Genomic DNA, 16,403 nt, shown 5'->3' with positions numbered 1-16,403 from the left:
ACTGATACCCCGTTACGGCATGCCTGAGGTGATCGAGTCAGATAGGGGTACCCATTTTACTGGGGAAATATTCCAGAATGTTATCAAAATGTTGGGAGTAGAAAACCAGTTTCACACTCCATATCATCCACAGAGTTCAGGTAAAGTGGAAAGATTAAATGGGACAATAAAATTAAAAATCCAGAAGGCCATGGCAGAAACAGGAAAGCCTTGGACCGAGTGTCTACCACTTGCCCTGTATTCCATCCGAAACACCCCAAGGGGGAAGGCGAAGCTGTCACCACATGAGATTCTTTTTGGTAGAGCAGCAAATTTGGGTTGTTATTTTCCACAACAACTGATGTTGAATACTGAGACTTTAACTGCTTATGTACAAGAATTACAAAAACGTTTAACTAAAGTGCATTCGCAAGTTTTTGCTTCCCTTCCAGATCCAGAAAATCTCGAAGGAGGCCACAAGTTGGAACCTGGTGATCAAGTCTACGTGAAAAGACACACCAGAAAGACTCTGGAACCGAGATTTGACGGACCTTTCCAAGTCCTGTTAACAACTCCAACAGCAGTCAAGCTTGAAGGAAAGGCATCATGGATACATGCAAGCCATTGCAAAAAAGCAGTATAAGACTCATGATATTGATGTTAATAATGTTAACCTCAACGGAGGCATGGGAAAGACTGAATTCTCTAGCCCCTTTGAACAATAGATTCGTACAACATCATAGAAAATTAGTGCATGACTTGTTAAATAATACGCAACCCCTGGCAGATTGTTGGATCTGTACCCATTCACCAGTATCAGCCACAAGTATACCTTTTCTAGCAGTTCCCGTGTCAGCTGAAGAAATATTCGCTTGGCCTAATTGTTCAGACAACCTGGCCAACAACCAACCTGGCAATACTAGACTATGGAATACTACAATCGCCATACCAATTGTGGGATGGGTAGAATTTCCTTGGTGGCAGGGCAATCTTACAGGAAAAATAGACAACTTACAATATTTAGCATTCAAGGGAGGAAAATGGGTACCTAGGAATAAGACTGGATTAACTGATTTAGGACAGGTCCCCACTGAAAATCTACAGCTCAGTTTCAGTACAACCACCCCTTCCTCTGATGCTTTCAAACCTACAGTATTGGAAAGATACATACATAATAGAAAATGGGAACATTCTGAGTTGTTCCCCCAAGGTGATGCAGACAGTTGTACAAGTAAGCCGGGGAACCTGGTTTGTAATGAATCCAATGAGTATGTCAACGGAATGCATGTATGTGGGAATCCCGCAGCCGGGTACTGTAGCCCCTTGGGACAAAAACCCTCTTGGTGTATGCTTCAGAATGTATCTAGTTTTGTGGATTTGGCTCACAGATTGGTATTGCAGCACTCAGCTTTGTGGGATCTGCCTGAGGGTACATTTTGGATATGCGGAGAAGGAGCATATAAATGGCTTCCCGTAGGTATAAAGGGTACTTGTACATTAGGACGCCTAACCCCGGCTACTTTCATAATTTCAAATAAACAAGTGAATATGCAAGCCGTGCCCAAGCACACACTGTATAAAAGAGCTGCAGATAACTCACCACGTCCCTCGGGGAGGCCGCATATAGTACAAATGGGAATTCCCAACAAAATTGCTAGTACCATTTTTATTTATCCTATGTTAACACAAATGTGGGATAAATTAGTTAGAGCCACGGATTATCTAGATGATCAGATTTGGGATATATTGGACATATTAAATACTAGTATAGCTGTACAGAATCAGCTTATAATAGTCACTAACCAACATACCCTGGTATTGGATTACCTAACTGCCTCACAAGGGGGTATGTGTCAAATCATCGGACCCACCTGCTGTCATTATATAGACCCGAATAGTACTATGAGTATGAGATTTAAATTAAAAGACGTACAACGACTCAGGGATCAGTATGACAAAGACAATGACCAAAATAAGGATAGCTGGTGGTCAGATACCTTTTCTTTTCTTAACCCGGCCAATTGGTTCAGAGGGATCGGTGGGTGGGTTACCGGGATTATGCAAAGCCTAATACATACAGTTATGGTTATTGTAATTATATATGTATTATTCAAGGTTGTACTCAAGGGTATCTCGGTATGCACAAATAAATTTTGTGTAATGGATGCGAGAATATAAAGTTTTTTTTTTGTAATATCACAAAAAGAATGACTAAAATGATCGACAAGGTTTTGAATGGAATATGTCAAAGGGGGGATTGTGAAGAGCAGAACAAAAATGATTACCTCAATGAACAAAAATAAAAAAAAGAATTTGTGATAAATATTGACCTGTCCATTCAAGGACATTTTAGCTATAGTATGAAATCCTGTTTTTCTTGTCTGTGGAATTGCCTTTGTACTGTTTGTTGTGAAACTGCCGCCCACGAAACTGTTTTCTTTTCTTTTTTTCCTGTTTTGTCTCTTTGTTTAAACATGCAAAACTTGTATAACCACTAAACCTACTGAAACAGCTATATAAAGAAGGGATAGCACATTGAAGGCAGGCGTGCTTCAGAGACTTCCCAGTGATACACTATACAAGACGTGTCTTGTGTATTATTTCTGGTGATTCACCACTTCCAAAGGCTGCTCCGACTGAGTGTGATCCCGACAGAACAATCAGAGGAAATGTATAAAAGAAACTGGTCACCACTTCTGTAGTTCTCACCCACTCCTGGTTTTGGCTTACAAATGCTGATGTGAAATACTGACCAAATACTGAACGTCTCCTAAGGGCTTACTCACACAACCGTATAACATGGCAGAGTGCTATCTGATGTTTTATCACATGTAGCTTGGCCCAACGTTGTACTATGGGGCGGTGCAGATCCATGCTGATGGCATCAGATATTTGGATTACACTCACTTATTCAAGTCTACGTTGTACGAGCAGAGACAATAGAGAAGATGGGGAAATTAATTTCTCCATCTTCTCTGCACCTGTCCTGTGATTCTCTCTTGTGAGATATTTGCATTAATATAAGGGACATGCTGCTATTCTGAAAAGGAGTGCATATACTGTATTATATACATTGCAAGTAAAAGATTTTGCGCAAGCTCATAAAAAGTTCTATCATTTGTGGATGCCAATTTTTATCCTTACTACATTATATTTCACTCTATTAACTCCCAAAAAAATATAAAATGTCCATGTTGTCCTTCACAGAATTCTCTTAGAAAGATTATGTAAGATTATGTACCTACAGTATATCAATATTATATGGCGTCTGTACTGTATTTATGCACAAAGAGGGATTAGTTTGGATGGCCGATTAGGGCTTAAGAAATTACTACTTAATGTGACAATTGTGCAATCTGCCATGTTAGTGATCCTACTCCTTGTAGGCTAAGTAAGCTAAAACCTTACATGGCTCCTTGGGCCATGGATGACCAGAAAGTTCTAATCAGGGCAAAAACACAACTAACATGTTGAAGTTCCCTCTGCTGACTTATGCACCTCCAAAAGTGGCCACCACCCAACTTCAACTGGATAATACAGTAGCACAGATTCCGAAGAAAGCTACATCTGCATGACCATTTCTGATCAGAGTCCTAGGTGGGCTAAATGTGCCCCAAGTTGCTTCCATGTGGATTAACAAATAGTAATCTAGATACCACGCACAGTTCCATCTCCCCTATAGACAACAAATCAAGATGTTCTCCTACTGCCTCGCCAATAGTGCTAATAAAGGTATACAAAACAAAGTGTTGACTGAAAGTGTGGCAGACGGCTGTGGGGAAAGGTTGCCCAAGTTTGCAAGACAACCCATATGAAAGGTACAAAGTGGAGTACATACATAATAAGTGGCAGATAAAGTAGACCAAACAATTTTTGTAAGCATATGTAAACTTTACAACATGGGGACAAAGACTCAACGAAAGATATGCTCAGTGGGTTCTGTATAATACCTCTGGCAGAAAGTTTTTTGGTGTTGATAATTTTGGCTGCGTACTCTTGACCTGTGGTAATCTTCATGCATCTTTTCACCACAGAGAAGGCTCCCCTGCAAAACAAGAACACATGGGTCTTAATACGTCAGTAGACAACATCTCTGGGCAGATTGCAGAAAAGATTCCCCCACTCTGTATACTATGACACTAATAGGCTGTGGATGAGCAAACGTGCTTTTCAGATGTAATTTAACCTCTCCTTGCGTATCATAAGCAGCGCAGCTATCCAGCCAGTGAACAATGTTCTACACACACTCTTTCACCTTTTAATAATTCAGATCAGACCAGGGTAAAACTACTTCAGTATTTGCTGTGCCCAAGAATCGTGAGAGCCGAAATGAAAACCAGTCTCCAGTTTCTCAGGATCCTCTCTACTCTCACCTACTAAATGTCTTCTGATCAATTACAAAATGACTGTACCTTAGAATGAAGCGATCTTTCACACTCCTAAAACACTTAAGCAATTAAGCAGCCACTTAAAGGTAACAGTCATCCTATGTAAAGTGGAACTTGTTAATATCACAACCTCAGGTTTCAATGAAACTGGATAGTGTGACAATGAGGTGGATACATGGTTTAATGGTGAGTTCTAAATATTTACTAACTCACAAGATCTTCTTGGTACCGTGTTTCTATTTCTTTCCTGTATTAAGATCTTCTTGGACACCAATATACTGTAAGTAGTTGTAATAACTAGAAACTATAATTCACGAGCTTTGCCAAAATTTTACAACAAAATTTGATTTGCGGCAAGTAAAACTGTCATGAATTTCAATACTGAAAAGGTTTTAATTGCCTGGAATAGATGTGTATGAGTCTGGGGTCTACTACATCTTTTGAGGTATTTAATGCAAGCAGAAAACTTAGAACAGAGGTGTATTAAAGTGCCCTCCTGTTTTATAGCATTTGAAAAAAAGCTTTTATTAAAGTTGTGTTACTGCAGTATGTCACAGATCAATCAAGTCACAGTCACACCGACTACGCAGGTCCAGCGCCTCCCTGTCACTTGAATGTTTGGATTATTATTCACAGACTGAGAATACCACTCCCATTTTCAATGTGATTCAGCATTATAGTACAACACATTCATATTTAGGCCTTTTTGTACCCCTATTTGGAGTAAGCTGAGCATTCTGACCTCCTATCCATAACTTGTAAAATCCTAAAATGGTCAGTTTTCATCTTTTATAGTGCCTGTGATGAAGGCATTATTGGCGAAGCTTGCACGATCGAATCTGATGTTTTGAGCTCGCTCTCTAGCTGTGGCAATCGTCAGCAGTGTAAAATGGCACTGCATTCGTTCACAGCCCTGACAGGCCGAGAGGCCCCTTTCACTAGTACCAGTGAAACAGAACCTTATCAGCCCGGTAGGACTACCACTAGTTCCTTGTTACAGATAAGCCCGCTCTGTTAACGGGATTGAGCCAGAAACCAGACCCGGTAAAATGGAAAGTTAAAGCCGAGAACATGGTTGTGTGTATTTGCAGGTCGAGATAAAAGATCAGCTCAATGTTAAATTATATATTTAATCACCTTAAAGGCACACTAGACACTACCCTATATATACACAATATACGCGAGACTTCAGCACTATCTTCAATGGAGCACGGTGACCCACTCCACTGCGCAGGCACCAGATTCCCAGCCCCGCAGTGTGAATACATCATAACACACTGCGGTGAGCCGGATCTGGGGCCTCCGCTGTGCGCAGGCACGATCTACTTACATCACTTGATGCAAGTTCTAGGGCAGCGTGTATGGCGCATGCCCGAGAAATAATTGCAGAGCGCAGGAGCCAGCACGAGACAGAGGAGGCGGCATCTGTTGGGATGCTGGACAGCTGTGTGGTGCTTGAGTCAAGGAGAAATCAATTCTCCCTTACTCAATAGAGGTATGGCGCCAAATTTAGAAAAGTGATTAATTCAGCATTCCTAGGGTTACTAAATATAAGAGCCACCTTCACAGAATGCAGCCTTAGTGCTGCTGAAGATGGCCTTAAAACCCCCCTGGGGGGGGGGGGGGCGACAGGTTCCCTTTATGTCAGTGTAAGAAATTGCCCTTTGACTGGAGGAAGTTTGAATGAAGCAGTCACACAGCGTGGACTCCATAGGTGATCCTGTATAGCTTGGATACTAGCAGGTGTGGCTGGACCACCTGCTGACCCAGGTGTCCTGTTACAGCTATACATGTTGAAGGCTGCCATTAAATCACCTCATATTTTCCCACAGAGTTAAATCATGAGACTAGTTTTATCTAAAAAATGTATGACAGATCAAATTTGGCATGACTCTTGGCCAATTAACTGAAAAGGACCATGTGGTTTCAAACAGATCACAAATGGAACACACTGACCAGGAGGATGTTTTTTGTAAGGGAGAGGGGGAGGGGGAATGTGGTCTAGTAAATACAATACCCTTTAGATTACTTTTTTAGTTCATCAACTAGATCAATTTGGTGGTCTTTTATGTTCATAGAAACTATTAATGCCCGTAAGCATGCACAGTGATCATCTAACAAAAAAACCCCGCTTTTTATTCATTGCATCTTTTATGCAGGCACAAAAAGAAAACAAAAAAACAGTGAATGTGCTGTCAATAATCTATACATATATAATTGTCTAAGGGGTACTTCCGTCTGTCTGTAACGGAAATCCTGCGTCGCTGATTTGTCTCGCCAGCTACCTGTCTTGGCTGCCGCGACCAATCAGCGACAGGCACAGTTAGGCCGAGAATTAGTCCCTCCTTACTTCCGTCCAGTCAGTCCCGGCGCCCGCTCCATACTCCCGTCCAGTCACCGCTCACACAGGGTTAATGCCAGCGTTAACGGCCCGCCTTATGCCGAGGGTAACGCACTCCGTTAACGCCGCTATTAACCCTGTGTGTCCCCAACTTTTTACTATTGATGCTGTCTATGCAGCATCAATAGTAAAAAAGATCTAATGTTAAAAATAATAAAAACAAAAAACCTGCTATTCTCACCTTCCGTCGTCCGACGATGCGCTCGCGCCTGCTTCCAGCTTCCGTTCCCAGAGATGCATTGCAAAATTACCCAGAAGACTTAGCGGTCTAGCGAGACCGCTAAGTCATCTGGGTAATTTCGCAATGCATCCTGGGAACGAAAGATGGCAGCAGCCGCACGCGCATCGGCTCAGCTTCGCTGGACCCCGGCGGGTGAGTATATCACTATTTTTTATTTTAATTACACGGTGAGTGGCCGGGCCCGGGCGTAGTGATCTATGTGTACGGTGGCCCCAGCTGTGCGGAGTAGTCGTGTATCATATGAAGCTGTATGGGACTATCTACTTCTATGGGCAGTGTTAGATACTATGTGGGCTGTGCTATATATTACGTGGCCAGTGTTACATACTACGTGGCCTGTGTTACATACTACGTGGGCTGTGTTACATACTACGTGGGCCGTGTTACATACTGCGTGGCTGCTATATACTGCGTGGGCTGTGTTATATACTACGTGGGCTGTGTTATTTACTGCGTGGCCTGTATTAACGTATCGGGTATTCTACATTATGTATGTATGTATATAGCAGCCACATAGTATATAGCACAGGCCACATAGTACTCCTTTATACTACGTGGCCTGTGCTATATACTATGTGGCTGCTATATACTTACATATTCTAGAATACCTGATGCGTTAGAATCGGGCCACCATCTAGTAAATGATAATAGCGGTTGTTCATTTACATACAGTTTGCAAACTCACAACTTTAATAGGAAGTTAATTCACACTTGTTTGTGTTTGAGTATAGAACAGCTGCAGGCTTATTCTGTAGAATGTTTTGTAGCAGACAGCAGACGGTGCTGTGTTAAAATGTTACATCTTGTTGATTTGTGTAGTTCCTCTCTCTATACTTTATTGTAAGAAGTTTTAGTTGGGAGTGTTAGTTCTCTTCCTGTAGTTCATTCACCCACAATGTCTGAGTGATGACTATTCTGTTTAAACATGCAAAAGTTTGGAAAGTGCATATGCCCCAAATAAAAGGGCCCTTTCATAGAGTACATTAAACTAGAGGTGAGCAATACAATGATCTAATTTAAGCTGTGGTACAGGATTAATTACATGGCCTTTATAAAGACATCCATAATAGTATCACAGGTGGCGTGGATGTGGTTAGATAGAACTACAAAAACCATATGCCTAGGATTTTAAAGTCTAAGCTTCCATGCCCTAGTGACCTACAACAGCACGGCATCTGTGCATATAACCGATACAGCCACTTATCTAGAACGAGGCATCTTTGTAGTCTCATATTTTCTCAAAGAAAACATTAAATTTCACGGCTAAACTAAGGCCTTGGGCACAAAATCCAGCTTTCTAAAGAACAGAAAATACTAATGACCTAAACTTGATTAGTAAAAAATTGAAAATAGAACTCAAATTCCTACACTGTCTACAGATATTTACTTACCGTATTATCCAGAGATAATTGTTTTATCATAAAGTAATAATTTGCCAGAAAATCCAATAACACAATGTATTCTATTGTATCACACAATACGTTTACTCCTCTTAAGATTCTTTATGCAGGATATACAGTCATGGCCAAAAGTTTTGAGAATGAGACAAATATTAATTTTTCCAAAGTCTACTGCTTCATTTTTTCTAATGGCAATTTGCATATACTCCTCAATGTCAGAGTGATCAGCTTAACAGCAATTACTGTACTTGCAAAGTCAATATTTGCCCAGAAAATGAACTTTAACCCCCAAAGCACATTTCAACATCATTGCAGTCCTGCCTTAAAAGGAGCAGCTAACATCGTTTTAGTGATTGATCCATTAACACAGGTGTGGGTGTTGATGAGGACAGGGCTTGCGATCAATCAGTCATGATTAAGTAAGAATGACATCACTGGACATCTTAAAAGGAGGCTGGTGCTTGGTATCATTGTTTCTCTTCAGCTAACCATGGTTATCTCTAAAGAAACACGTGCAGCCATCATTGCACTGCACAAAAATGGCCTAACAGGGAAGAGTATCGCAGCTACAAAGATTGCACCTCAGTCAACAATCTATCGCATCATCACGAACTTCAAGGAGAGAGCTTCCATTGTTGTCAAAAAGGCTCCAGGGCGCCCAAGAAAGACCAGAAAGCGTCAGGACCGTATCTTAAAACTGTTTCAGCTGCGGGATCGGACTACCAGCAGTGCTGAGCTTGCTCAGGAATGGCAGCAGGCTGGTGTGAGTGCTTCTGCACGCACTGTGAGGCGGAGACTCTTTGAGCAAGACCTGGTTTCAAGAAGGGCAGCAAAGAAGCCACTTCTCTCCAGAAAAAACATCAGGGACCGACTGATATTCTGCAAAAGGTACAGGGAGTGGACTGCTGAGGACTGGGGCAAAGTCATTTTCTCTGATGAATCCCCTTTTCGATTGTTTGGGACATCTGGAAAACAGCTTATTCTGAGAAGAAGAGGTGAGCGCTACCACCAGTCTTGTCTCATGCCAACTGTAAAGCATCCTGAAACCATTCATGTGTGGGGTTGCTTCTCAGCCAAGGGAATCGGCTCACTCACAGTCTTGCCTAAAAACACAGCCATGAATAAAGAATGGTACCAGAATGTCCTCCAAAAGCAACTTCTCCCAACCGTCCAAGAGCAGTTTGGTGCCCAACAATGCCTTTTCCAGCATGATGGAGCACCTTGCCATAAAGCAAAGGTGATAACTAAATGGCTCATGGAACAAAACAGAGATTTTGGGTCCATGGCCTGGAAACTCCCCAGATCTTAATCCCATTGAGAACTTGTGGTCAATCATCAAGAGACGGGTGGACAAACAAAAACCAACAAATTCTGGCAAAATGCAAGCATTGATTAAGCAAGAATGGACTGCTATCAGTCAGGATTTGGTCCAGAAGTTGATTGAGAGCATGACAGGGAGAATTGCAGAGGTCTTGAAGAAGGGTCAACACTGCAAATATTGACTTGCTGCATTAACTCATTCTAAGGCTATGTTCACACGTTCCTGATTTCCCTCCTTTTTTTTCAGGACTAAAAACCGCAGCTCTTGGCAGAAAACGCAGGTCCTTTTTTTGGTGCTTTTTTGGTGCATTTTTTGATGCAGTTTTCTATGCAGAGTCTGTGTGTTTTCTAGGAAGTTTTTTAGGGTTAAAATGGCTGAAAATACCCTAACCCTACCCCTATTCTAACCTTAGTGGGAAAAAAAAAATTCTTAATTTTTTTATTGTCCCTACCTATGGGGGTGACAAAGGGGGGGGGGTCATTTACTATTTTTTTTATTTTGATCACTGAGATGGTTATATTGCAGTGATAAAAATGCACTTTGGAACGAATCTGCCGGCCGGCAGATTCGGCGGGCGCACTGCGCATGCACCCGCCATTTTGCAAGATGGCGGCGCCCAGGGAGAAGACGGCCGGACGGACACCGGGAGGCCGGGTAAGTATAAGGGGGGGAGATGAGGGCACGGGGGGGCGTCTGAGCATGGGGGGGTGGCATCGGAGCATGGGGGGGGTGGGATTGGGGCACGGGGGGCAGCCACACTGCAGCGGTTCTGCACCACAAACCGCAGAAAACCCGCAGATATTTTTTTCTGCGGGTTTGACCTCACAATGGAGGTCTATGGGTGCAGAACCGCTGCAGTTCCGCAAAAAGAAGTAACATGGTACTTCTTTTTTACCGCGGCTATTCAGCGCGGCTTTTTTCGTGATTTTCCGCAATGTGGGCACAGCAGTTCCTGTTTTCCATAGGGTACATTGTAATGTACCCTGCATGGAAAACAGCTGCGGACCCGCAGCGGGAAAATCGCGGCGATTCCGCATGAAAAAAAAGGATGGTGTGAACATGGCCTAACTGTCAATATAACCTATTGGTACTCATAATATGATTGCAATTATATTTCTGTATGTGATATAAGCATCAGACAAGCACTAATCAAAACCAGAGGGCAGCAGATCATGTGAAAATATAATTTTGGTGTCATTCTCAAAACTTCTGGCCATGACTGTAGAGCTAAAAAGAAATATTTGTGATAATTTAATTTTTAACACACCAGAATGTGGCGTACTGAGAATTGCAGTGCTGCAAAGGAGCATCAGCAGCTGACAGTCAGAAAAGGCATTTGTGACAATGTCAGAAGATGGTCGGAATGACCCCTGGTGAGAACAGCAGCGCCAACACTGAAGCTGTGCGAGGATGAAAAGTGAGCCAAGGTCAGCCAAACCCCTGGAAAATCTGAGTGAACGGTTAACGGAATTGATGGTGTCTTGCCATAATGAAGACACATGAGCCATTGTTGCTAATTGATATCATGTGAGTCCTGCCCTGGTTTTAGGGCTTGGTGGTTAACATGACAGACTATTTAGGAGATGAAACAGAGCTAGATTTGGCACCAAAGGTTCTTATCCAGTGTAAGAATTATTCAAGTTGCTTACATGGTTTACTCATTAGATCAAAAAAATGTTCCTGTGCAGAGATAATCTCAGAAATGTGCCCTAGCTGTTCGCTGTGTAATGGAGGTGTCCAGGTTTTCATGGCCCTGGGAGAAAGTCTCAGTGGGCCCATTTAAAGGGAACCTGTCGGCAGGATTGTGCACACTAATCTACAGACAGTGTCAGGTCGGCGCTGTTATACTGATTACAATGATACCTGGGTTGATGAAATCCGTCTTGAGGTTGTTGTTTAATCTTTGTTTTCAGTTTTGAGTTAGTGATAAGCTCTGGGGGGCCTGTGGGGAAGGGGGGGGGGGTCTTCATGTGGCTCTCTGCTTAGCTATTCATAAAGCAGACTGCCGACAGGTCACTGATCCCTCACTGACCCGCCCCCTAGTTTGCATAATGGCTATATGTACATACTTAAAAAACAAACCTTCTGCAGGCAGCATAATCTCATGTGCCGTTAATAAATGTGCTTTAGGTTTTCCTGAGGAGTATAAAAAAAAATCCATTTTAAAATGGCGCCCGCCGTGCCTGCACAGTATCAGCTATCGGTGTATATAGAGGTGATCCGATATCTGCTACTGCGCATGCGCCGCCATCTTGGAGGAGGACATGTCACCACCCACGCAGAAGCAGCTATCGGCCAATAGTTGCTACTGGAGGAGGACATTTTTGTTTCTTTTCTAGCAAGATGGCGCTGCCGGCGTGTACGCAGTGGCTGCCATTTTAAAATTGATTTTTATTTTATACTCCTCAGGAAAAAACAAAGCACATTTAGTAACTGCACATTAAACATGTAATTAAGATGCAGGAGCCACACTTTTTTTTTTTTTTAAGTATGTAAATATATTCATTATGCAAACTAGGGGGCAGGTCACTAAGGGATCAGTGACCTGTCAGCAGTCTTCATTATGAATACTTAAGCAGAGAGCCACATGAAGACTCCCCACAGGTCTCCCCGAAGCATGCGCATATCATTAAAAGGGAACCTGTCACCAGGTTAGACTGATACGAGTTATGGCCACCCCCTTTCAGGGCTTATATACAGCATTCTATAATAGTGTAGATAAGCCCCAACCCAACCTGCAAGAGAAGAAAAATAACTTATTTGTTCTCACTTGCGGGGCAGTACGGTCCGAGGGGTGTCGCTGGTCTTTGTCCGCTGCCTTCCATCTTCTTGCGATGACCTCCTCCTGCTTGCTTCATGTGGATGACACGTCCCTGCATCATCCGCACAGGCTCACCAGAATTGCACGCCTGAGCAGGAGTACTGCAGTGCCCAGGGAAAGGTCAGAGAGGCCCAGCGCCTGCGCACTTCAGGATTTTGCTCTAACCTCAACAGGGCAGATAAGAGACTGTGTGGACGGCATTGCAAGAAGATGGGAGGCGCTGGGCCAAGAAGAGCGATACCCCTCGGACCGGATTGCCCCGCAGGTGAGTATAATAAAAGTTATTTGGGTTGGGGACTTATATACAGCATTATAGAATGATGTATATAAGCCCTGAAAGGCGGTGGCTGTAACTCGTATCGGCCAAACCTGGTGACAGGTTCCCTTTAATTCAAAATTGAAAAGAAAGACTAAACAACAACCACGAGACGGATTTCATCAACCAAGCTATCTTTTTAATCAGTATGAGGCCACATTCACAAGTTCCTTTTTTATCCTGCGGGTTCTCCCGCAGCAGATTTGATAAATCTGCAGGGCAAACCCGCTGCGGTTATCCCTGCAGATTTATCGCGGTTTGTCCTGCGGGTTCCGCTGCGGGATTTACCCCTACTATTGATGCTGCATATGCAGCAATATGCAGCATCAATAGTAGTGTTAAAAATAATAAAATCATGATGATATACTCACCCTCTGACGTCCCGATCTCCTCGGCGCTGCAGGCGGCGGTCCGGTTCCAAAGATGCTGTGCGACCAGGACCTTCGGTGACGTCACGGTCATGTGACCGCGACGTCACCGAAGGTCCTGGTCGCATAGCAAACCTGAGACCGGATGGCCGCGTGCAGCGCTGAGACTTCAGAGGTGAGTATATCATGATTTTTTATTTTAAATTCTTTTTTTTTTAATACAAATATGGTTCCCGGGGCCTGGAGGAGAGTCTCCTCTCCTCCACCCCGGGTATAACCCGCACATTATCCGCATTACTTCCCGCATGGTGGGCACAGCCCCATGCGGGAAGTAAGCGGATCAATGCATTTCTATGTGTGCAGAATCGCTGCCATTCTGCACAAAGAAGTGACATGGTCCTTCTTTTTTTCCGCAGCAATTCTGCGCGGTTTTTTTCGGGTTTTTCCGTATCATGTGCACTGCGGTTTCTGTTTTCCATAGGGTAACATTGTACTGTACCCTGCATGGAAAAGAGCTGCGGACCCGCAGCGGCAAAATCGCCGCGGTTCCGCAGTAAAAACCGCATAGTGTGAACATGGCCTAACGGCGCCAACCTGATACTGTGTGTAAATTACTGTGCATGATCCTGCTGACAGATTCCCTTTAACAGATACCACAATTCATGATGCACAGATACGGCAGAGAAATACAGATATAGTGCAATGCCAAATACTTCACTTACTTCTTACATTACATAAGTGATGTCTATTACAAATTCTATAAAAGCTGAAAAACTGGATAGTATAGTCCTCCATAGAGTATTATGGGCACCACAGAGTTCCATATAGAATAAAAGACCCCATATATTGCTCCATACAGTATATGATGAGCCCCATATAATGCTCCATACAGCATATTATGAGCCCCATATAATGCAACATACAGTGTATGATGGGTCCCATATAATGCTTCATATAGTGTTTGATGGGCCCCATACAGTATAATGAGCCACATTTATTGCTCTATACAGTATAATGAGCCCCACATAATGCTCAAAACCGTATAACGAGTCCCATATATTGCTATATGTCCAGGCTTAAACCACTGGAGATTTAGCCTCTGCGAGCGCAGAATCAGTGACCAGAGGTGACCTCACTCTCTCAACTTTGGACAGGTGACTATAATGTGATTTTTCTTTTATAAATTTTAAATTGAAATACAACTCTCAATATTGTTCCCTGCTTGTGCTGATCGCAAGCAGAGTGGGGGACAATAATGTGAGCTGTCTTCAGCACCAGGCGCTGGGGAACAACGCAGACTGTGCCAGCTCTTCTCAGGCCCCCTGTCATGATCCCAATGGCAGGGGATCACAAAAAGGACAAGCACAAAAAACAAAACAAGCTCTAGGGTGATGGAAACTGAGCTGACCGCGATCCTGAACCTAAACACACAACTAGCTGTAGCCGGGGAACGTGCCTACGATGATTCCTAGACGTCTCGCGCCAGCCGAAGGACTAACTTCCCCTATTAGAAGAAACACAGACCTGTCTTGCCTCCAGAGAAACACCCCACAGAAATAGCAGCCCCCCACATGTAATGACGGTGAAATGAGAGGAAAGCACACACGTAGTTATGAAAACAGATTCAGCAAAATGAGGCCCGCTAAAGCTAGATAGCAGAGGATACAAAAGTGAACTGCGCGGTCAGCGAAAAACCCTACAAAAAACCATCCTGAAATTACTTGAACTCATGTGCCAACTCATGGAACATGAGGAGTAATATCAGCCCACTAGAGCAACCAGCAAAAAGGAATCACATATCTGCAAGCTGGACTAAGACAAAAATTATGCAAAACGTAGAACAGGAAAATCAAAAACTTAGCTTGTCCTGAAGATTACAGAAGCGGGAAGCAGAGGTAACAAGACACACTGATTACATTGATAGCCGGCGAGGAAATGACAAGAAAGCCAGGTTAAATAGGAAACTCCCATATCCTGATAGAACAGGTGGACACCAGAGACAGCAGAGAACACAAGTCACCCAGTACCATCCGTAACCACCAGAGGGAGCCCAAAAACAGAATCCACAACAGCCCCCATATAGTAACATAGTAACTGTTGTGAATTCTGTGGCAGAGCTCCCTCCTGTGGTAACAAGTGGTACTTTGGCTGGTTCTCTCTGTGAGCTTCCGTTGGTGGAGGAAAGTGGTACTGCGGCTTCTGAGTTTCCTTCCTCAGGTGATGTGGTGAAGTCGTTAGGTGCTGCTCTATTTAACTCCACCTAGTGCTTTGATCCTGGCTTCCAGTCTATGTTCTAGTATTGGACTTGTTTCCTCCTGGATCGTTCCTGTGGCCTGCTGCTCTGCATAGCCAAGTTCCTCTTTGCTATTTGTTTGCTGTTTTTTCCTGTCCAGCTTGTCAATTTGTTTTTTACTGCTTGCTGGAAGCTCTGGGACGCAGAGGGTGTACCTCCGTGCCGTTAGTTCGGTACGGAGGGTCTTTTTGCCCCCTTTGCGTGGTTTCTGTAGGGTTTTGTGTTGACCGCAAAGTTACCTTTCCTATCCTCGCTCTGTTCAGAAAGTTGGGCCTCACTTTGCTAAATCTATTTCATCTCTACGTTTGTCTTTTCATCTTAACTCACAGTCATTATATGTGGGGGCTGCCTTTTCCTTTGGGGTATTTCTCTGAGGCAAGGTAGGCTTATTTTCTATCTTCAGGCTAGCTAGTTTCTCAGGCCGTGCCGAGTTGCATAGGGAGCGTTAGGCGCAATCCACGGCTGCCTTTAGTGTGGTTGGAGAGTATTAGGGATTGCGGTCAACAGAGTTCCCACGTCTCAGAGCTCGTTCTTGTTTTTTGGGTTATTTCCAGGTCACTGTATGTGCGCTGACCTCTATGTCCATTGTGGTACTGAATTACCTATCATAACAAGTAACATAGTTAGCAAGGCCGAAAAAAGACATTTGTCCATCCAGTTCAGCCTATATTCCATCATAATAAATCCCCAGATCTACGTCCTTCTACAGAACCTAATAATTGTATGATACAATATTGTTCTGCTCCAGGAAGACATCCAGGCCTCTCTTGAACCCCTCGACTGAGTTCGCCATCACCACCTCCTCAGGCAAGCAATTCCAGATTCTTACCGCCCTAACAGTAAAGAATCCTCTTCTATGTTGGTGGAAAAACCTT

The 16,403-nt window shown here is 43.4% G+C and overlaps 1 protein-coding gene across 11 annotated transcripts in view; it reads right to left on the bottom strand.

The window, feature by feature from the left end:
• CAMK2D (calcium/calmodulin dependent protein kinase II delta) overlaps positions 1-16,403 on the bottom strand; it is a 286,176-nt gene that overhangs the window by 252,832 nt on the left and 16,941 nt on the right. For all 11 annotated transcript variants that reach the window (XM_069743769.1, XM_069743771.1, XM_069743777.1 and 8 more), the window contains exon 2: positions 3,930-4,024. In XM_069743769.1, coding sequence (XP_069599870.1) covers positions 3,930-4,024 — 95 coding nt within the window. The remainder of the gene's footprint in view (positions 1-3,929; positions 4,025-16,403) is intronic.

The sequence above is a fragment of the Ranitomeya imitator genome, chromosome 1, assembly GCF_032444005.1.
Source record: "Ranitomeya imitator isolate aRanImi1 chromosome 1, aRanImi1.pri, whole genome shotgun sequence".
NCBI lineage: Eukaryota > Metazoa > Chordata > Amphibia > Anura > Dendrobatidae > Ranitomeya > Ranitomeya imitator.
The sequence above is the reverse complement of the archived record's forward strand: the minus strand, read 5'-3'. Positions and strand labels throughout refer to the sequence as shown.